This window comes from Lissotriton vulgaris, chromosome 3_2, assembly GCF_964263255.1.
Source record: "Lissotriton vulgaris chromosome 3_2, aLisVul1.2, whole genome shotgun sequence".
NCBI classification, from domain to species: Eukaryota; Metazoa; Chordata; class Amphibia; order Caudata; family Salamandridae; genus Lissotriton; species Lissotriton vulgaris.
The window spans coordinates 13118378-13142820 of NC_141690.1; the positions used below are offsets into that span (position 1 = coordinate 13118378).

General features: G+C 43.3%; 1 protein-coding gene across 3 annotated transcripts in view; it reads right to left on the minus strand.

The window, feature by feature from the left end:
- KLHL5 (kelch like family member 5) overlaps window positions 1–24443 on the minus strand; it is a 551601-nt gene that overhangs the window by 260764 nt on the left and 266394 nt on the right. For all 3 annotated transcript variants that reach the window (XM_086963979.1, XM_086963980.1, XM_086963977.1), the window contains one exon: window positions 23376–23558. In XM_086963979.1, coding sequence (XP_086820105.1) covers window positions 23376–23518 — 143 coding nt within the window. In that variant the 5' untranslated portion in view covers window positions 23519–23558. The remainder of the gene's footprint in view (window positions 1–23375; window positions 23559–24443) is intronic.

The window sequence follows — 24443 nt, forward strand, 5'->3', positions numbered from 1 at the left end:
GGGTACTGTTAGAATTGGGGGTCTCTAGTTGGTACAGGTAGGTACTTGTGACAATAGGAACCCTCTCCTCTAGTCAGGATAAGGGGATTACACTCCTAAAATAACCCCTGCTCACTACCTTGGTAGCTTGGCACGAGCAGCAAGGCTTTATCTCAGAGGCGTTGTAAGTTAAGCATTTGTGACCACATACAGTAACCCAGTGACAACACTACATATGGACACCACACAAGGTATATTTTATATAGAGTTACCACAAAACCAATAAACGACAAAAAGAATCCACAGTACTATTAGATTTCAAGAGTTCTGGTTAAAAGGCTTAAATCAAGGTTCTGTGCGAGTCGGTAGCCTGGTCCGGCTACAGCGTTTGTTGAGATAACACAGAGTCTATAAAATCCAGCGGACCGCGTTGGTACGGGCCCACTCAAATGTCGACAGACTCAGTCACAGTACCTTTTACTTGAGGCGGCCGGCATGGATGTGCGAGCCGGTTCCGGTGTTCGTTGCGGTGCAGAAAAGGAAGCGTTGCAGGACGCTTTGTCACTCGATGCAGTGCAGGCAGCGGCCCGTTGACAGAGTCCGTGGATCCAAGGCTTGCGTTGCAGGGCGAGACGGTGCTTCGATGCGGTGCTTGCAGTGCGGCGACAGAGCCGGAGTTCGGGAGCTGGCGTCGATCAGTCCGGACAGCGGTGCGAGTCGGGCGGTGCGTCGCAAAGCGTGCAAGGCGGTGCCCAACTCCGGTGCGTTCACAGGACTCAAAGTCAGCAGCAGTGACCGCGTCGGTCTGACCAGTACGAGTCGGTGTAGCGAGGCATTGCACGTCGCGGTGTGTGTATGAATAGGAAGTATCCCCGACTAAAGTTCCTAAATTGGGATCACTATACTATTTGAAAAGACGAAAATTTAGGAACATGTGTAGAAGGTGGACTCAAACTGACAACAGGTGGCACTGAATATGGATTAACAATTCACGCTGTAACATATAGTCAAAAGATTCTTTATTATTATTTGTATTATATTGTCATGAATCTAACCTTCTTACATTCATTGGTTTAGATCCGGCAATTGTACTCTTATTGTGCACATTGTGCTTTTTGTGTGTCACAATACATTACAATTTATATGTACAATTCATTGATAGATCATAAGATACAAAAATACAAATATTGATAATTATTATTTAAAAGACATGGCTAAAAATTGATAATAATTGCTACGCGCGTTTCGGCTATCAGCCTTCATCAGGAAGCCATGATGTGTATAATAAAGAATCTTTTGACTATATGTTACAGCGTGAACTGTTTTTTTGTTTTTTTTTAATTTTTGGAAGACCTTTATTGATGGAAATCGCAAATACAACTCAGCAAGGAGCCCGAGGGCTCACAGATACAGTACATTGCAACATAATAAAGCGCAAAGGATCGGTTACAGAAATACTGAGGTCTAATTATAAAAAAATTTCCTGAAGGATAGACAGGAGCAGGATATCGCAGCACAACAAGTTGGTTCCGTTTTTTTACGATCAGGATAGACAAGCACACAATGTAATAAACCGCCGGAATCGCTGCGCGCCACCCAGAAGATAAACGTCTAAACCCAGAAAGGAGAAAAAGAAAAAGAACAGAAGGCCCATAGAACCAAAAATAAAAACAAACCCCCCCCCCATCCACCCCCCACCCTGCACCCCTGCAGCTGGCTACGGCCTAACCCCCCCTAGCAGTGTGCCTGTCGCCCAATAAAAGGAGTCCCGAAATATAGAGAGTAAGAAAAGGGTCCTAATCTAAAACTCTCATTAAATAAAGTAAGGCCAGTAGCAGCACAAAATATGATGCCCGGTGATAGTATACATTACACGCAAAAGAAATTGGAAGCACAGAAGTAGCGCACAGCGAAGTCAAAGGTAGCAACGCCCAACCCACATGTCTAGGGCAGCAACAAGGAGATCGCCAAACCATGAGCACAAGCGTAAGCCCCCGACCCATTCTCTCTACTCCACCAATGCGAACTATGGAAATCCAAAGGAAAGCCGTCCCCCGGCTGCACCCTCCCGCAAGTACAATGCGAACACAAAATAGGCAGTCCGGTGACATGAAACAGTTCGCAGCACACAGCGTAGAGCACGAAGTCAACCCATCGCACCATCAGAAATAACAGCACACCACCCATCTGCCTCGGTCAATAACGAGGAATCTGCCAGTCTGTAAGAAGAAATGTTTATCCCTGTCCCGTTTTCTCCTTACCGCCGCCGCAAACCAATGCAATCGAGGAAGACGTATTCGGCAGTCCAAAAGTGTCCCTGTGGTGTAAGCGCCCCGACGTGTCCAGCACAAGTAAATCCAGTAGTCCCAGGGAGGGTACAAAGTACACCATCTTCGCTTTGTAGGGCACAGCCGGGTCAGGGAGGAAGATCCCAATGTCCAACTCCTTCTGGGGCGGATCTCGGGGAACTGCGAGCACGACGCGGGGGGAAAACTCCCGGCGCGATAAAAACTCTGGAGGCACATATCGTCTCGGGAGATCACCATCCGCAGCGGGAATCGTTGCGAGGCTCGGGATCCCAAAGGCGCCACTGTCGCATAAGGCCGCCATCTTACCACAGGCAGTCGTGGAACCAGGAGAGACGCTGCGACCCTGCGAGTCAGCCATTTTGACGCGGCCCGATACACTCAGCATGTCGTCCATCTTGCCTATCAGGGTGCAACCAGAATGTACCATATCGTGGCGAAGGGAAAGAACCGCTGCCAGTAAAACACCGTAGCCATGAGCGTTATCACGCACCCTTCCAGACATGTCTCTCCACTCAACACGTCCATGAACACAAGTTATACCCGACTCCTCAAGATGCATTTTGTTGTGCCACTCACAGTATCAGGCAGAGACACTCCGAGTCGGCTCAGGCTGCGCCCCATAGGGCATCAGGTTGCCGCGTCGCGAGGAACAGATGACAGAGCCAGGATGTAGCCAGAAGCACAGTCCGCTCAATATGTCGTCCTGGTCGATTCCGAGTGCTCGGCTAAGCCGGGAGCCCCCCGCCGTTAGCGGGAAAATGTGCAGGCAAAAGTTTTGCAAACAACAGTCCGAGTGGCTATGGTCGCATAATTCCCGCAATCAGGTCTCCAGGCTCGCTTGTCTCAGCGTCAGCGAAGCAGTGGGACGTCGGTTGCAAGGTCAGCTGCCCCTCGGTAAAGTACCGACCGACACTCCATAGTCGCCAAGCCCGATTTTGTGAGCCTGGCGGCCGGCCTCAACGTCCACGCGAGGTCTCCGTGCTGATGCGGGCCGCCAGCTGTGCTCGATCGTTTCTCCCACTTGCAGGGAAGCGAAAGCCCCAGGATTCCGCAGCAGGTCGTCGGAACACGTCCGCTATCACAATCGGCCACTTCAGTGCAGGATCTCCGGCAGGATAGTCTCGAAGGAGGAGATAGTCCGCGGAGCCGAGGGACTAGACGTCCGACCTGGACCCCATCTTGGCTCCTCCCCTACAGCGTGAACTGTTAATCCATATTCAGTACCACCTGTTGTCAGTTTGAGTCCACCTGCTACACATGTTCCTAAATTTTCGTCTTTTCAAATTGTACGTCGCGGTGTCCAGCAGTCGCGGTGCAGGCAACGGCTTGGTGACGGCGTCAGGACGGAGCCGGTGAGCTCAGAGCTTGCGTTGTTCGAGGCGGACGTTGCTTGATGCGGTGCCTACAGGACACCGGGCTGGTCGTGAGAGTTGGTCACAGCGTCCTGCCTCTGTAGCCACTGAAACAGCGTTTCCAGCATCAATTCACAAAGGCTGGTAAAGACCACTGGTCCTGGGACTTCGATCAGGGGGCAAACTCTCTTCCAAGCCCTTGTAGATCTTTTGCACAAGTTGAAAGTAAAGTCCACCAAGTTCTTTCTCCTCTCTTCGGCCGTCAGGCGACCACTGCAGGCCAATCCCCCAAGCAGCATTTCAGCTTGGGAATAGTCTCTCCTCCGTTTCTTCAGGTTCCTCTCCTCAGCAGAGGTTTTGTCTTGTAAGTCCAGAAGTGATCTAATTTCTTGGGATCGGGGTCCCAATATTTATACCCCAAAATCCTTTGTTCTCCGAGGGGAGAGGGGCCTTTGCCCAGTCCAAACCAGTTCTGAAGCACTCTGTTTACCAGACTTCTCCTTTCCTTTCACAGAGCAGGGTAGGCACATCAGACGTCCCACAAGAGGTGGACCCAGCATTGTGGAAGGCAAGTACAGTCCTGAAGCACTTTGACAGTCTTCCTTCTCTTCGTTCAGGGTGCAGGGCAGAGACATTAGACTCACCACAGGGGGTGGAGCCGGCATTGTATAGGGAAGGCCCAGCCCTATTCAGGTCCCAGGTGCAACTCCTCCCTCCCATCTAGATGCAGATCTCTCTATTCACCACTGGGCTACCCCAGCCTGTCTCCTGGAATCCCCAAGCCCTGTCACTCACAAACCCAGACAAAGGAATACACAACCTAGCAGAGGCAGGTTTGAAAGATTAGGCAAGCAAATACCTACTTTCTAAAAGTGGTATTTGCAAACACAGAATAATAAAATAAACTTCACTAAAAAGTATATACATATACAATGTTACATCTCAAGAAGTTGGAACAGCTCTTATTCACAACAGCAGAGACACCCTCCGTTGTTTGGTTAATAGATGGCGTAATACTTTGCCAATTTAATCATTTCAGTTCACAGCTTATGTGAAACATTTCCCTGTCTGTAGATATGAGCCCCGAGCTTCATTCATGAATTATGGTAACTCCCATTTTCTTGTCATTGTGAACAGGCCAATATAGAGGTCTTCCTTACAGGAAAGGAATGCAACTCTTCTGTCAGACCTTCACTCATTTGTAAACACGTTACTATTCACGGAGTATGTAATGCTTTGGTAGTGAATTTGGCCTGTTTTGTAAAAGGAATACCAGCCCCTTCAATTCTCCTCCTCATTGCGGTCTTTTCAAATTTAAGCTATTTAACGTTCAGCAACCAGGACTGTTGTGGAATGAAGGCCGGAATCCCATATATTTTATTGGCTTCCCAGATAGGGACCTGCTGTAATAACATGCTGTTCTCTCCCGCTCAAGGAGTTTCAATAGCTTGTTGTGGCCTTCAATTCCAACTCTGAAGGCAGGTTTTAACAAGCTAAGCAGACTCAAAGTACTATTCTTTCAAAAAGATGTAGCATTAACATCTGCTCGAGAAACTTTCTAATTGCAAGTTGCAAGGACATCCAGTGAAATCTGGTCCATCTTGAACACCAATCTCTCATTACATTTCAGCGAGTTAGTCCATTAAATTTTTAATGTGTCCAATACTGTCTGAATAGCACACTTTTAAGCTATTGGGACTGATTTGATCAGTTCCTTCCAGAAAATCCTTGGAGTAATATCTGCCTTTATTAATTCCCTATTTCCAAGTGTGTTCAGAGGCATGCCTTTGGTGTTATTCCTCATTTGTGGCATCTTCATTCTATTTTTGCATCTCCGCAATAAATGTTCAGTTCCGAAGCCCACTGGTAATGGAACTACCATGGGTCCAGCTGTCGTGAGCACATGTTAGGATTCTTTGGAATCCCTTTGCTCCAGATGCTGAACACTAACTGATCATCGTCATTCGGACCCGCCTGGTTTACCTGCGTATAACTCGTGTTTCATTACCTGTGGTGCCCCTTCGAATGGGCACTGGATATTTGGCTATCTCTGCAAATTCTGGTTCCTGTGGGCATAAACCTGTTGAGGAGTCCAATAACGAACCATTTTCAGAGTTGTCCCATCAATTTGTGGCTTCTTCAGGATTCACAGTATGAGCCACTCCCTCCAGGGGAGATGGGTGCCTCAGCACCAGAATTACTGAACTCTGGTTCTAATAACAAGGATGGAGGGCAGCAGGTTACATCCTCAGCATTGGCTGATAATTAGGATCATGTTCTTTTGAGCTTTTAAACTGGGCCATTGCGGAATCGTCTGCAGAGAATAAATCCGTTCAGGACTCCCTAATCATTGATCTAATGGAAGAAATCCTGGGTGCCTCAGTCACCTTAATTTGGTCACATTTTCAAAATCGAGGTTATATTTTTTATTATGATTATAATTTTTTGTAGTACGTGCTTATTAGCAATGCAGTGAATTTGCTTGGTTTGTGCTTTAAGTATGTTTATAGTCACTAAGTTACTTTCCCGACCAACGAGGGGCTGTAGTAAGTTCCCTTTTGGGCCAACTTTGGTTCCCCCTTAGTTTAGCGTATTACGTGTTTTAGACTGCTTTTTCTTTGAAGAGCTACACATAACACATTTATTTTGTGCCATGATATTATTTTAGAAATACGCTGCACAGGTTATTATTGTTAATAATAATAATAATAATAATAATAATAATAATAATAATAATCCACATTTGTAAAGCGCACAATCACCCGTAAGGGTCTCTAGGCGCTGGGGGCCGTTGGGAAGATTAAGCAAGCTATTGCCCAGAGTCACATGGTGCTGGGCTAATCTGCCGCCGGCCCCAGGGATCGAACCGTGATCCCCAGATTCCGGAGTCAGTCGCCCTAGCCGCGGCGCCACACCTCTTCCCATTGTTCAGATTTCTTCTCTGGATTCAGTCCGAACATTTCGTACAAGGTCGAACAACATGGTGTACTGTTTTTCTTGTGCTCAGTCAGCAACATCTGCTAATGTTTTAGACACAACACAATGACACTTCTGCTGTTTTCCATCACAGTAGTTCTTATCATATAAACTATGACTTGCTCCTTGGAAAACAAAGAGGAGAATTCTAGCAGAGGGGGAAAGGTCTTGGAACAGGCGCACCAGCCTTGCGTTACCTGAATTTACATCTATGATGCTGACCACCTAACTACAAATGCCAGGTAAGGGGTCCGGTGCTAATCCCAGAGATCACGGATATATCCTTGTGCTCACGCATGAGCGTAGGCTTAGGCAGATACATAATTTGCCATTATATGGCTTTTCATTGTATACAGTTTGATGGTACTGCTGATTACTCTACTTAGTTGCATATGTTTTCTAATCGCAGAATAACTGCTCCACAATAGGCCACAATAGTTTCAATAAATATTGTAAACCTTCCTCATGTCTTTCTTTTGTTCATTATGGACATGCATGAGTGAGTAATGAAAGCTGATTGTCTGTTTCTATAGTTCCCTTGGGGACTAGAGGGATGTGTTCTAGGTTGTCAATTCACCTGTTAATCTGGGAAGGTTAGGAGTGCAGGTAAGGCAGATTTGGGCCCATGGGTACTGACGTGGTAGAGAGACTCAGTTCCTACATTCTGATGGCCTGTGATCCTAAGGCACAGTTTTGTTTCTAAGAAGAATCCCTGCAATAGCAAAAAGACTGCTGGGTCTATTAGGGGTGGGGGGTTGGCCCGGTGGCTTGGTGGAACACACTATTACCTCTTTTTTTACTAATTTTTTAAAAGTAATTTTCCCTGGTGTCTAGTGGCATCCCTGCCCCTGGATGGAAGGGATGGGGCTTTGAAAACAACTTATGAGACCTTTATGGGGTGAAGACACAACATGATGCCTGGAGGGCAGCCTCTACAAATTTCCTTGGTGCTAAGCAAGCTTTCTGTCCCTCTGAGTGGCATTGAGGTTGGGGCGGGCGATAAGCTCCTCAATGAACTCAATGCATGTGATGATGTGCTGAAACACAATTAACTAATATCTTGTTAAAAATGTATGAGGGGAAAAGCCTCCACTAATGTATAGACAACCCTGAGCAGCTATGACTATATGTACAGTAAATGTTTAATATATATATCAACAATTTTAATGTATTTTATTATAGACTAAATATCTTTTTAAAATCCCTACATACACAAAATACCATGATTAATTTACAATGTAACCTCAATTGAAATGACAGTGGACAAATATCCACACAGTCACCCATTCATTCGACAATACATCAACAGTGTAGTGAGATTGCTGGTATTTTCATTTACCTAATTGTTCCACATGGAGTTCAATTCAATCCAATAACATAATTAATTATAATTCTCTCAAATACTGATGTCACACAAACATGATTATAGGACAGAGATACTGTCTTTAGGTTATTGAAGAATCTTCATGGGATCTAAAGCCTCCACTGACATTTTTTTCTACTCCGGCAAATTGTAAAATAATTTCATATACAACAAGGTTTTTACTGCTAGAAACATTGAATTACAAGCAACGTTAACGAATATGAATATGTAACAATAGTCTCATTTAATGTATCTAAACTAACAGAAAGAGGGTACTGTAGGTTTGTCTTGTGATCACAGAACACTATCCTGAGCAACTGCAGCACAGAAGAGTTCAAGATGATAAAATAGACCCCATGTTTTGCAAAGTGGAGCAGCTAGTAAGCACTCTCCTGACGATCAAAGGGTTCAATTGGTGCTTCAAAAGGAAATAGTGAAGTCTGAGTACCCAATATCCAACAATCCAGTTTTCTACTGAGAAGTGCAATTTTTCTCCGTTTTAGAATACTGCACCCTTGCCTTAGCACTTGCCTTGGCACTTCCCTTTCCAATCAAACAAGCATCTGCAATGCAATAGGTCTTGCAAACTCCCTTAAATGCAAGACCTATTGCATTGCAAATGCTTGTTAGATTAGTGAGTAGAAAAGCTCCCTTTCAGCCCGCACGGCAAATTAATTAACTAAAAAAGCGTGGCCGCTAAAGTGGAAGCGGACCGCGCAACAAATAAATAAAAAAAATAGTGCTTACCGAATTATGAAGGAGACATGTAACGCCACAAGTAAAAGATCCAGTCCTCATGGGAGGCAACGAATGGCTAAAGGGCAGTAACAAGTAGGGACTAACAAGCCTCATTATCAAACGGAAGCCAGCATTTACCAAGGACAATGACATCAGCCAATCAAAAATATGGGTGGAGAGAAGGCAAGGCTTCCACAGCATAATAGACTACTGCATGCCTCGCAGAGCGAGCAGTGCATGCTCGCTGCTACTAGGATCGACGTAAAAAGCACAGGAACTCAGTGCCTGACAGTTTTTTCCCCATCTAAAGCAGAGGATAAGTTAAAGGGTTAATTCAGTTAAACAACGAGAGAATGGGGGCGGATTAAATGCTGGAGTCTCTCTAACTTCGGGAAATATAACATCAAATAAAAGCGGACACTTTTAATGTTACTGATAAGCTACTCTAGCTGGTATTCACTGTAACACACGCTTTCACTATCACAAAATGTCACAAGAAGGATCTGAGAAAACATGGACGAATATTGTAATATTACATCTGACCTTTTACAACTGAGACCGCTGCACAGGGAGCGTCCTATGCTGGAGAAAGGGAAGAGGTTCAGAACTGACACAAAAGGAGAAACATAGTGAAATGGCATTGCAAGGAAAGAAAGAGGCCGATGCAAGAAGGCAGAATACAGAACATGACAACTGACATAGTTAACATTCTATAACACTGCACGTGGACACCATACTTACAATACAAAGAGCTAAACTCACCATACTCGCCGATGCCATAAGACAACATAACGAACCTTTTTTATACAAGATAAGTAGACACACTGTAACACACAAAATGAAGGCATACAATCCAATCGTAAGGGTAAGGTGAAAATAAAACTGTACATATCCTCCATAGACAGCAGCTGAAAAATAAAGGTTCAAATACAAGAAAAGGCAACATTGCATCTTCTTATATAATCATTTCTCGGTGCAGGCTGTCTCTTCTCTCACTCAGACCTTTATGTATTATTTCGAGGCAAACTTTATGTGAAATAAGTTACCATTTTCATTTTTTATACTCAGTTTCACCTGGTCCCGCTAAGCAGTTACAGCATACACGTGGTCAACCTTTCAACATGCCACCATTTGCCTGATTCCAAACAGTCAGCAGACGTAGGCACCTGCTTCATGACTTATTCAAGCCCAAGCATCCAAACTCCTTTTCTCACAGCACGAGGACTCTTGATTCTCACCACTCCGATACACTGGCTTTTGACTCAATGTTTCTCGTCATACCTGACTTATGATCCTTGTCTGCATAGCGTCTATATATATCCTCACTAGCCAGTCTTAACAACATGGACACGATGAAACCCACACATCATTTTTGGGTAATGGGTGTTCATCAACGCAAATAGCCTGATTCAACTGTACAAATCAATGCACATTCACAACTTTATTTTTTATTTTAAGGCCATGGCCACCACTATGGAAGACTACTACATGCTCAATAACTCTTTCCAAAAATAAATGTAGACCAGCTAACAACTCCTTGGGCATTTTCGGATGGATCCCTCTCAATTACTGGTTGACAGGCAGCATCCACCCTTTGAAATCTTCCAGCACCTGCTAAAAACTCCTTGATGCCTCACAAGCACATCGTACATTTTTTTACACATTCATGGTTGCACATTTCAGAACTTGCTGCAACCTGTAAATCCAAGAACCCATGGTAAATCCACCCCAACATGCCTTGTCATTGAATAGAGATACACACTATTCCGAAAACCTGCCAGTCCATTATGCCATTACATCTCCTGTGTCCGCTTCTGACTCCATATGTGCCCCAGCGTAGTTTGCGCTCACTGGGACAACATCAAGTGATCGTACCTCGTACCAAACTATGCCGTATTGGTGGTCGCTCCTTCTCGGTGTTGGGAGCCAAGCTCTGGAACTCCTTTCCGGTGTGCATCCGTGGTATGGAGAACTTGTCTGCTTTCCGGAAAGCCGTCAAAACCTTTCTGTTTCCTCCTCCTTAGGGTTGCTTGTCCCAGCTTGGCCTGCCTCTATCGGTACTGCATTTTTTTGATCTACAAGCGCCGGGACGCCTCTTTGCTGGGGCAGCTGTCGCACAAACTACTAACATAACATAACATTACATTTAATGGTAGTTTTAAAATAGGCAATCAAATCAGTTATCAATCCCTTATAAGCTAGAGACATAATTTTTCTAGATTTCTCTAGAAATGCATAGGTCGATTTTCTACACACTCTGGAAGTAAGGACTTAGTCAATGTGCCAACCCGAAACAGAAAACCAGTTGCACTATAACTATTACCCAACCTACTCAGCAATAGCTGAGCAAGATGTGGTCTAGGTAATGATCAATCACATTAGATGTTACAGTGACATTTAGTGGAACTTCAAACCTTTTTTGTTGAAGTACATGTCCTCATACCTGTTTAAACAATGAAGTTCTGTGTTCAAGGAAATAGCAAAGCCTGATATTCTCATCTCACAAAGACTCTCTTCCTCACTGAAACATGGCTCAATCCAGCCTCACTTCACTGATAATTCTGTGCATGATGGCTAAGTGCCTTTGGTTCCGGTACCCTTCAACAGGAGCTTGAGCTAGTATTCTGTACAGCCGGTTCCGGTAGACTTCAATATCAACTGGAGCTAGGACTCTGTACAGCCTGTTCCAGAGTCACCTGGTGTGAAAACTCGCCTCTTCCGTTCACTTTCTGTGATTATCTTTTATAACAATCATCGAGCGTTCTCCGGCTCTGCGCCGAAGATCTGGAACTCTCTCCTACAGGAAATACGCTGAATTTCCTCCAAGGTTGCCTTCAAATTGGAAGTAAAAAGATTCCTCATGAACAAGTACCTACCTTAAAAGGGTCTTGAATTGTCTGCTCTAATGCTCTGGACTTACACCCTATATCCTGCCTTGGGTATTATTCTGCTTTTCTAGTCACCTGCTCCCCTCCCAGTTGTCTATGGTTCAATAATTATATTTCCCTTTGTTGTCCCTTATGCTCACAACCTTTCTGTTGATATGCATATTTGATTTGCTTGGGTTGGATTCCTTTTTTGACTGTACTGAAACTATTGTAAAGCGCTCTGATATCCTTTGGGATCAAGTTCGCGCTATATAATACTTAGAAATAAATTGTGGTTAAGAAGTCTTGGTGAAAACAACTGACAGAAAGTGGTCTGATGCCCATTCACTTATTTTCATTCTACAAGACGGTGTTCTTTGAATAGCAACAAAAGAGACACAAAGTTATCAACTTTCTATAAACTCTTAGAAATGAATAAGATAAAGAAAATATGAAACATCCAGTATTTAGACAAAAATTGCAAATATATTCACGTAGGCTTGATTATCTCATTACAGAACATGAGAATATAAACCAAATGTGTGTAACATGAACCCGCTGCCTGGGTTTTCCCACCCAGGTTTTCCCTGCTCATCGTATTTCCCACCAAGAAAAGCCACTCCCACCACCTGACATATTTTATGAAGACCTCAGCACGCCTGGCCAACGTGAGCGCCACTGGTCGGTCAAATGCTAGCCCTTCTGCGCCTGTCCACACCTGGACAGCGCCAAGTGCCAGGAACCCTGGCCCCCACGACCATCCAACACAACACCACAACCACAGCTGCCCACCAGAGACAACAAACATCGCCACTACTCCTCCGTCACCCTCCACGACCTCAACAGCACCACGGTAGGACCTTTCTCCTGCACTCATTGAGATTTCACCTGTGACACCTCATACATTAACCCACAACCTCCAAACAACCGATCCACGCCGCCACCGCCACCACCCTTTATCAACTGTCCGCCATGGTCCTCAATGTCCAATCCCATGGGAAACACTCTCTTCCTCACTGAAACATGGCTCAATCCAGCCTCCAACATCGCCGCAGCCATCCTGCTTGCCTACAAAATCATACACCAGGACCGAACCCATAAAACAGATGGAGGCCTCGCGATCATCTACAAAAACACGGTTGACTGAATCACCTCCACAGACTTAGACACCAACCTTATGGCACACCTCCACTTCAAAATATGAACGGACTACAACACCACCCTTAAGGGAACCCTCAACTACCATCCTGAGAACCCAAAGCAGAATTCTGCAACCACATTGCAGACTTTATTGTTCTCCTCTCCATCAGATCAACCAACTACATCCTCCTCAGGACCTCAATTTCCACCTGGAAGACACAATAGACCCTAAATCCACGACCCTACTCGCCAGCCTCAGCAACCTCGGACTCACCCAGCTCGTCCAAGGATCAACTACACAGCAGGCCACACCCTCAACCCTATTTTATCCTCCAACAACAGTATCATCACCACCATCCACATGCCCCAGCTCACATAGTCCAACCTCAACATCATATTTCAAGATATCCGCACACCAAGCCACACCACGAGAAAAACTCAAAGCACCATCAAGAAACTGGGGCAAAATATCTGATGAAATCGGACCAAGACCCTACAGTAACACCCACCCAAACACACCAGTAACCTGGACACCAAGCTATACAATAAATAGCTCGCCGCTTGCACCACCTGCACTGCTGCTACCAGAAACAGGACCCACAAAAACAACATATTACTCTGCTGGTACATGACGACCTCAGTCAGTCCAAGAGCCACTGCAACAAACTTCAGTGAGAATGTAGACTTGATGAAATCATCACCTCAAGATCCAAATAAAAATCTGCCCTCAACCTCTACCACCAGCTCCAACAACGGCAAAGAACTCTTCACCATCGTCCCGGATTTCTCAAATCCTGCAGCTGCCAAAAACAACATCATCTCATCTCAGGCACTCGGCACCAACCTCTCAAACTTCTTCAAACAGAAGATTGCTAAGTTCTAAAACACATTTGACCCACAGCATATCAATACGAACTCCCCCAACTAGCCGGACACCTCCTTCATTGCCAAACAGCAGCTAAGTAACATCACCCTGATGAACATCATCCACTCTGGAGCCCACTTAGACCCATGCCTCCACTGCATATACAACCCTGGAAGAACCATCCTCTCCATCCAGGGAGCAATCTTACTGCCTGGATGAAAAACAACTTCCATCGCAACACAGACAAAACCAAAGTCCTTATCTTCTGCAAAACCACTCCCATAGGGCACTTATTGGTGGCCCTCCGAACTTGGCCCCCCACCCACCCCTGCGGACCATAAAAAGAACCTCGGAATCATCCTGGATGCCAACCTCTCCATGAGCAGACGATCAATGCCGTCTCCTCATCATGCTTCCACATCCTGCAAATGTTACACAAGATTATCAAGGGGATACCACTGAACATCAGATGAACAGTTACCCAGGGTCTTATCACAAGTAGACTTTATTCCGTAAACACCCTCTACATTGGAATCCCAGCCCATGTCCTACACCGACTTCAAACCACCCAGAATGCAGCCGCCAGACTCATCCTGAACATCCCATGAAATAACCACATCTCTCAACAACCTCCACTGGGTTCCAGTCCAGGAAAGATACAAGTTCAAGCTACCCACACATACAAAGCTCTCCAGAACACCGGTCCAGCTTATCTCAACCACACCTCAATTTCTACCAACCCATTAGACTCCTTCGATCTGCGTCCCAGGCAACAGCACATCTCCCTCCCATCAAGAAGACCAGATGCGGAGGACGACCTTTCTCATACCTCGCAGCAAAGACCTGGAACAACCTACCAAAACACCTCAGAACCTCCCCCTTCCTCCCTCATGGACTTAGGAATGAACATCAAGAAACGTCTCTACCAGACTAAACAGGCGTGATCTCCTCCTCCCCCCTCAGGTCTGCCCTACTCAGTGACTGGATACCCTCACTGGTGATTAGCCATGCTCTACAAATTAACATAACATACTATTCGTTTTCAGCATTTTAACAGTTTAGCACATGTAACTCAAGCAGGGTAATGCCCAGGATAGAAAAGACACAATGTTCATGACAGGAGTATATCTGGTTTTTATCAACATCTACAACTCCATCAAAAATCAAACGTGATATCAAAAGTTAAAGTAATGCTAGCAACCTAATCCACTGGCAAGTCAATTGGATCTCCATCTATCGGAATATTGGTTTACGGAGCTCTATCAATATTAGCTTCCTTTGTGGCATTTGCTGTGCTAATTCTTCACACCACATTATTCATTGTCTCTTGCTACTCATTGTCAAGTCACTACTTTAATTCTTTCTTTCTTGGGGCTGCGATATAGTCTGGGGAAGTGTCCCTACTCTCCACAATTACAACAAGTCCTCTTGAGAGGGACAAAACATGACATTTGCAACCTGGCTGAGTCTACCACATATTTACCAACCACTGCTAGTTGATGGTTGTAAAAAAAATGTGTTAATGACTGCTCTCCTTTCAAAACACTTGTTACTTCCCTTGGGCCTTTGAACATCACAAACTGTGTCAATGCCACGTTTGATCAATGTCATGGCATTCTCTAGACATGTCCCTGCTGTTTCTTGTAAAATCATTCTTGTATTTGCTTGTTGAAAAACCTTACCACTGGGGGGCGTGGCTTGCGCGTCGTCTGAGATGGCGGCTGAGTAGCGGAGCTCCCGCGATGACCTCAGCTTCTTCCTGATTCTCGACGGCACTATCTGTGCAATTTCAACAAGCCCACTTCTGTGCCTCTGAACAAGAGGTGAGCCTGGCGCATTTTCATGGCTCTTACTTTATAAAATCGTTGCAATTCGTTTTTTACCGATTCCGGCCGCCATTTTGTTTTTTCCTCCCCTGATTTGCCCCTGAGATTGCGCTGTGTAATGGAGCACTCCTCCTCATTCTTCATGGATTTTGTTTTTCATGTGATATCTTCCTCTTTTCGGGCTCTTCTCCAATATTAATGTTACTACATTGACTTTATACTCATGATATCTCCAGAGTTGTTTTTGACGCCATTTTGAATTCTTTCTCTCAACGCTGCTTCTAAGGGCAAGAATGGGCACATAAATAAGGAACCTTGGAACCTGTTTGACATTTGTGACGACGCTGCGAGGAACATAGGACACAGTTTATGTATTATAGATGAACTGTGCGTCGTAGTCCTTGCCACTCTGTTTGGAGTGCCAGAGCTGCGGTCTCCTTGTCCCGCTTGACGGAGACACATAGATACATACATTTGACCCTTGAACACGAGTGAGTAAGGCACACAGTCATTATTTTTTTGTGTCTGTGACTTTTTGAGCCCTCTTCTTTTCACTTCTTTATGGGGAAATTGCGCAACCTTAAGCTCTCTGCGACCAAAAAATCCACTGTCTGCTCCGACTCTGATTCCATGATTTAAAATATGGAGGAGAATCCTGTACCAAGGTCAGAGTTTCATCCTGGCGCATCTCCCAAGCTGCATAATACCAGTAAACTTCCAACAACGGTAGTATCTTCTAAACGCCTAAAGAAGGATCCCCCTTCTCTGAGCTCTACTTCCTCTATGGATCTCATCCTGGAAGAAATACGTGCCCTCAAACCATTTATGGACTATGCACGACAAATAGTCTTCATTGGATTCTCGTGTTCTGATTTTAGAACAGTCAACAGAATCTCTTCAAACTTCCTGCTCTCGCATTTCCTCAATGGAAGCGGACATACTCTCTCAAACGCCAAGCAGAGATTTGGAAAATCGAAACAGCAGAACAATCTTCACCTTTATGGTCTTCCAGAACTTTCGGAGGGGTCCAACCCTACTGCCTTCTTTCAATCTAGTGGAGTGGTGTAGCTCACTGGTTAGAGGCGGCAGACCCGGGAGCAGAAGTCGGCCGGGACCAGGGTTCAATTCCCGACGCAGCAGGATCGTGGACTTGGGTCAGCAGACTCGATAATTCTCGCTTCGGTGCCTACTCTAATCAGGGGTCCCACTCGGCAACTCTGGGCATTAGCTTGCCTAATCTCCACAACTGCCCCCCCAACGCCGGGGATGCCTGGCTCCACCTTGGGGACTCCCAGCAGGGACCATCCCACAGGGAAAGCCAGGACGGGTTCCCCAGCGTTGCACAGCGCCAGGAAACCTCCGGGTAGCAGCGCGCTTTACAAGTGCAAACATAATAATAATAATAATCTTTCCTCCCGAAGATTCTGGACTTACCCGCCTCTTTTTCCATCAACATTCAAAGAGCCCATAGACTCGGTCCCAAAGTGTCTAACAAACCCCGGGGTGTCATCATGTTGTTTCTCCAATACACTGATCTTCTGCAAGTCCTCTCGGCTGCCAAAGCCAAAAAGCAAATTATGTGGGAAGGTCACAGTCTTTATTTGTCACAAGATGTAGCTAAAACAACCGCTGACCGTTGGAAAAAGTTTTTGGACATGCGTCCTCAATTACGGGCTCTCAACGCTAGGTATGGTTTGCTTCATCCATGACTCTTCAAACTTACTTACAAGGATAAAACCACCACGTTTGAAGATCCAGTAGCTCTACAAGAGTTCCTTCGTCATCACGGAGCGGATGCAATGGATGCCTCTGGCCATGCTTAACTGGTTTATTATAATGTTCTAAATGTTTCTCCATGATGTTGGCTCCGTGGTATAGTTTTCTCGTCATGTTGGTCTTTTATTTGCTGTGTTTGACTTTTCACTTTTCACTTTGTCTAAATTTGCCCATTTCCTTCTCTTATGTTTATTTCTAATATTGCCTACCTTCTTTTCACAGACGTCACCTCCCTCCTTCCCTACCCGATGTGCCCCATATGTTTCATATACTCCGGATGTTTTTTGTAGCGGTTGTTCGGTACGTGCTCTTGTTGTTCAGTCGTCGTCTTTTGATGCCGTCACCCTCGTCTTTTCGTTTGTTTCCGTAAGTATGTTTTTCAGTCATCTATTTTTGACTTGTACGGTCTTCTTACTCCTAATCCTTTTTTCTTCTTACTGTATCTCATCGCTTTTCTCTTTCTTCTTCTCTTTACACTCCTCTTCCCTTTTCTTTTTCTCCATTGTTCGCCTCATTACTTTTTTCTTTTATATTCTTTCTTAGTTGCTCTCGTGAGCTCAAGTTATTTGTTCATATACTTTTATTGTTTTGAATTCCAAGTTACTACATGGAATGTTAAGGGTTTGAATAATCCGATTAAAAGGCAACGGGTGTTGTCTCATCTTGCTAAGCTTAAGACTGATGTAGCCCTGATTCAGGAATCCCACCTCTCAGATAATGAGGCCTCTAAGCTTAAAAGATGTTGGGTGGGTCAGGTATTTAATTCCCCAGCTATGGGCAAGAAAAATGGTGTGATTTTATGCCATAAAAAGTTGAATGTTTCTCTTATTTCTCATGATTCTGATGATAATGGCCGCTGGGTGATGGTTAAATTACTTATAGATAAGATTTCTATTGTTATTTTCAACGTTTACGCCCCTACTGGTGTTGATAAGTCTTTCTGGCCTAGCATTTCAGAAAATTGTATTCGCTTAATGATGATTACCTTATTTTTGGCGGAGATTGTAATCAAGTCCTTGACCCTATCCTTGATCGAAATTCCACAGTTAAGTTTTGTTCATCCAAAATGCATACTCAATTTACTGCTTCCATTCATCATAAAGCTTTGGTAGATATTTGGAGACTATGCCACCCGGACCTCAGAGAATACAGTTTCTACTTGCCTTCCCACCACTCCCAATCTCGTATTGATTACATTTTCCTTAGTAAATCACTAGCCCAACATGCCACTTCCTCTGACATTGGGTCCATTCTAATTTCAGACCATGCCCCGGTTCATGTGGATATTGACCTCATTCCCTTGTCTCCTCACCCTGGCCGATGGAGGTTTAATAACTCCCTACTCCTTGATTCCAATTTTTTGCTAAATTCACTGACTTTGCTACTGAATTTTTTCTGATTAACCACACCCCAGATTCTTCTTTTGTCATGGTGTGGGATTCTTTTAAGGCTGCTGCTCGAGGTTTTATTATTAATTTTGTCTCATAAAGGAAAAAATTATTGGAAGCCAAATCAACCCAACTTCTTGATCAAATTAAACTCCTTGAATACACATATTATCATTCTAACACAGAAGCTTCTCTCAAGGAACTTATTGACGCTAAAATCACAATTAATAAAATCACTACAGATGCGACTTCAAACTTTTTATTGAAATGCAATTCCCATTATTATGGGGGACAAAAGAACATGGGGAAATTACACGCCAATTATTTGAAAGTACGAAAAGAAAGAACTAAAATTGATTCTATTGAAAGTCCTACTGGTGATGCTCTATTTAAAGATAAAGATATTCTCCATGAATTCGTCAACTTTTATCAAAATCTTTACACTCCTGAGTCTACCCCGACTTCAGCCGATCTCCTCTCCTATTTTCAATCTATTCCTTCTCCACCCTCTACCCACGTTGACTATAATTCCTTAGATTCTGACATTTCACTCAAGGAGATCTCATGCTGTCTCAATTTTACGTCGTGGGAAAGCCCCTGGTCCCGAAGGTTTTATCATTGAATTCTATAGTCATTTTGCTTCATTTCTTTTACCAAAATTATTTATTTTGTTTCAATCTTTCCAAGAAACAGGTTCCTCTCATGGCTCGTTTCAGGAGGCTATGATTTGTCTAATTCCTAAAGAGGGTAAGGATCATACTCTTTGCAAGAACTACCACCCTACTTCTTTGGTTAATACTGATTATAACATTTTTGCAAAGATTTTAGATCATAGAATAGATCCATTACTACCTGATTTGATTGGTCCGGAACAATCAGGTTTTGTCAAGGGTAGACTTTCTTCTGACAATTCTCACGTTTTCTTTAACGTCCTAAGTGAAGCATCTTCGCTTAATTATCCTTTAGCCGCCATCTCCTTAGATGCGGAAAAATCTTTTGAGAGGGTTAGTTGGGACTTTACGTTTCATGCTTTGCAATGGGCTGGTTTCCCGTCTAAATTTATTACTCTTATTTCTTTACTTTATTCTGGTCCCCGAGCTTCTATTTTTGCTAATGGTGTGGTCTCGGATTACTTCCCTTTACATAGAGGTATTAGACAGGGTTGCCCACCGTCTCCTTTATTTTTGGTTTTAGCTCTGGAGCCTTTTCTGACCAAAATTCGACTTGACGATAACATTTCTGGATTTCATTTTGACTCTTAACAAGTTAAACTTTCCGTTTATGCTGACAATATACTTTTATATTGTTTTGAACCTCAGACTTCTCTTCCTTTCTTCCTTCAACAGGTTTCCTCTCTTTCTCAAGTCTCTGGTTACCGACTTAATGTCGATAAATGTGGAATTCTTCCCTTAAATAATTTATGCCAAAAACATCTTTTTGACCAATCTGGTTTTTCCTGGCAACCCTCTAAGATTAAATATCTAGGAATTTGGATTGCCCCTCTTTTGTCGGATACTCTGAAAATAAATTTTGACTCTAAAATTGGATTCAGCTATTTCTCACTGGAATCCTCTCTTCCTTTCCTGGTGGGGTCGCCTTGATTCTATTAAAATGATGTCAGCCCCGATAGTTTCATACACGATCTCTATGATTCCTGTCCATATTCCTAGTTATTACTTTAAGAGAATTGACGCCACCTTGCAAAAATTTCTGTGGAAAGGCAAACATTCTCGTCTAGCTCTTGTAACCTTGAAGAAGGATAAATCGCATGACGGTCTAGTTTCCCTGATTTTAAAACTTATCATTGTGCTTTCTCACTGAAACAGGCTACCCGTTGGATTTCCACTGATCTCTCTTTCTACCCCCCTCTTTGGCTAAAAATAGAATCTTCCTTTTTCTCTCCTTTTGACTTTCAAGAAATCCTTTCTTTTTCTTCCAAATTAACTTCTCTTCGCCACCCTGTTATTTCACATTCTCATAATCTACTTCTACCTTTTTTACCTTCCTCCTACCCCTCTTCTGATTCTATTGATCTACAACCTATCTGGCATAATAAACATATTCAAATTTGTAACCATACAATTTTTTGGAAATCCTGGCATTCCAGAGGAATATGGTGGATTTCTCAACTTCTCTCTCATAATCAACCTTTTCCCTTCTTGGCTCTTCGATCTCAGTTCTCCCTTCCCATGTCTTCGCATCAACAATATGACTTGCTTTGTCCTGTCCTAGTTCAATATATCCACTCATTGCCCACAACTGCCGCTATTCCAACTGAATCTCACTCCATTTCCTCCACGTTAGATCAATCTCCCTCTGCTTCTTTTCTGTATAAATCCCTTCAAGTTCTCATCGATAGGCCTAAAACTAAAACTGAATTAACCTGGGAAAAAGATCTATCTGAAGAATGGTCAGTTCCTTTATGGGATAAAATATGGTTTAAGATTCATAAGACCTCTAGAGCTGCCAATACCACCCAAACCCTCTTTTTCATTTATAATCGACTTTTATTTACTCCACAGATTCGGTCCACTTTCTCATCAGATACCCCTTCCACCTGTTGGTCTTGCACACACCATTCTGCTGATTTAAAGCACATGCTTTTTGACTGTCCCCCCATTTCCCAATTTTGGTAACGCCTTTGGTCCCAAATTCAATTAATTTTTCACGTCCACACTCCCTTTTCCATCTCCCTCGCATTTCTAGGTACTCTCTCCCGTTTATGGCCCCACTCCTCACCACAAAACAAACTCCTTGATCTCTTAATTGCTGTTGCATTTCACCTTATCACCTCTAATTGGAAATATGCGAACAGTGTGACCTTTCGCTCTTGGTGGAACGCAGTTTGTTTTCATCATCGACTAGACACCAAATATGTCACTCCTATCTCCTTAGCAATCAAAAGGGATCTCCTGTGGTTACCTTTAACTAATTATTTAACGCCGTTTACTTCCCCGCCTTCCTCCTCTACCACTCATTCTGATGATGTCCGCAAACCACCTTGAACCCCCTCCCATTGCCTCTTTCATCACTGATTTCATTTTTTATATTTTTTATATCTTTTGTATTACAGTTGATTATCTTCTATCCTTTGTTATGGTTATGCTTACGATGTAGCTTTACATTTGTATTTTTTGATTGATTCTCTTCTGTGTCACTTCTACTTTACAGGTTTTTTTGTGCTAATTATGTTTTTATCACATGTTTTGTAAGACTGTATCATTCACGCGTTTTCTTCATTTTTTGTTCCTGTTTTTTGATCTCAATAAACTCAAAATAAAAAAAAAACCTAACCACTCCTCAATCGTTCAGTGAAACATTCAAACTTGCATGCTATTGCTAGTAGTTGCAAAGCAGCTAAATGTTCAGTCATTGCTTCCATATAAGAAACAAAATATGTCACCTAACAACAATACTTTATACTAACACATTTCTCTAGTCTCTTCGCCAGTTCCTCATATTAATCTTTCTCTTGATCATTTAGAGAACAGCTACAGGAAGACGTTCAAAAATGTTTGCTACTCCTTCCAAGATAATGATCGAGCATGCATTTCTTACGGTCTAGTCTAAACCAGTATCTGTCAATTGCCTATAAGTACACATGAACCACTCTTTCCAGGATACAGGTGGTCTGCCTTGTCAGGCGGCAGGTTTAATAACGCTGTATAACTAGCAAGCTCAAGTATAAGAAAAAATGGATCCACCATTTAAACAATAATAATTAAGAAAAAAAATATGAGCAAGATTCATGGAGGTCAGAAAAGTACTATCTCCTCCTGATGACATCAATCATTCAGAACAATTCCAAATAATGTCAAATTCCTAAGCCACCATGCTATGATTGTTGAGATAAACAGGAGATCATGAATGTAAATGCCATTACTCAAACAGGCTACCTCTCGCAGCAAACCTCTCCCTGCCTGAAGCCTCCTTTCACAGCGATGGAAGTGCTGGAACATCAACAGGGTACCTCAAGTGGGCAACCAGCTCCTAGCCAAGTGCCATGATACATCACAGTGTTCACCAAATGCATCTAAAATTACAATATGAATGCTGCCAAGTTACCCAGACCACCAACAAAAATTATGATATAAGCTTGTTGAGGACGGTCCGTCCAGAGTCCATCAAGCAACACCCTCTAATATTGTTCCATCTAGCTCCTTTACCAAGTAGTGGAAGAATCTTCACAAATGCTATCAAGACAATCTTCAATGCTCCCATATCAATGATAGATCTCCAAGCAATCTCTGAAACACCTGGAAACAATTCTGATGAACTTTCCACATATTAGAATGTGTGCTACAACCTGACTGCTGCCACTTGGGTGCACTGCTGCAAGGAAAGCACAATGCAGAAGGCAGCAGGTAGATTATCTGGTTTAATGCCACTCACACCAAGGACCATAGCCTGTACCCGGCCTCTACAAAGGTTCCCCGCAATCTCTCCAACATTTTCAGGCATGTCCACACACATTCACATCATGTTCAATCTCGCATAGATCAAGGCACCAGACATAGTTAATATTCCACAATATGCATGTGGGACAGCGCACTTACACAGAAAAATATTCACCACTAACATTGCACACAGCATCACACATTAGTAGGTAACAATCTCATCAGAATGCAGAGGACAAAAGGAGTGTAGATTATGTTTAATGTGCTGATTTCAGACAGCGTAAAGCTTTTGATGTAGCAATGTTTCGTCTCTACGCATGCTTTTTCTGCAGCAGTAATGACATTTTAAACTGCATCAAAGTAGCATTTCATTGGAGGAATTATTTTTAAAATTAGTACCTGTGAGCTGGAATTCTGCGGTCCCCAGCAACTAATACCACGTCACATAACTGTTTGTGCCTCAGGTAATTCTCCATCTTTTTAAAAGTCTGTTCTGCATGATTAAGAGCTTGGAAAAATTCATCTGGTGCACAAGGCTCCATGGTATGGCACGATGACAGCGTCTGAGTGCTATTGGAGGTCCTGAAAGAATGTAAACATTCATATTTAGATGAAACCCACACACACTCTTGACAATATTGTAATGAATGTTTCACTGACAGAAAAATTCTAAACTAACAAACACCCTGAACATCGTAGAATGGGTTATATGAGGAGAAATGGAATTCAAATACCGCTGGTGAAGTCGAGTTAAACTGACAATTTTGTGAAATACAAAGTTGTCGACTTCCTACGTCAACGAAATTTAAGATTGTTTTTCCTGCCACAAGTGTTTTTCAGGGTGCTTCTCTCGCAAAAAGTATTTTGGATCGTGTGATCTACCTGTTTATGATACAAAATACTCGATAATTTCACAAATCGTTTCAAGATTGAAAAATAAAAACCACAAAACCGTTATTTCGCACACAGTAAGATAAATGGCATATTTTAATGAAGTGCATAGTACCGGCATAAAAGAACATGGTGACTGAAAAATCTCAAGGTATTAACTCTACCAAAGGCCCACAGCTACACTGCCAGTACAGTAAGACCACAATCAGAGACTAATTCAACGTGTTCCAAGGATGAGGTCCCAACCACACAGAAGACGTGTTTAGAATGGCAACGAAAAGAATCATTTATGCATCTTTAACACCCAACACAAATCATTATCAGTTCAAAAACATATGTTATAACTTGTACTTGCCTAACCTGCACTATATCTCAATATAGTGTTGTCAAAAGAAATAAGATGCACCTGCTTTGGAGATCAGCTATATTGTTCGTTAGTCACGTCAAGTGAGATGAGGCGCTAATGTCCCTGAGGGCCCGTATTCTATTACATCTGCAACACATGCATCCACAGCGAAACTTGCCACATGACAAGTATGTGTGCATGTTAATATAGCAGGCCTGCCACTAGGTGGC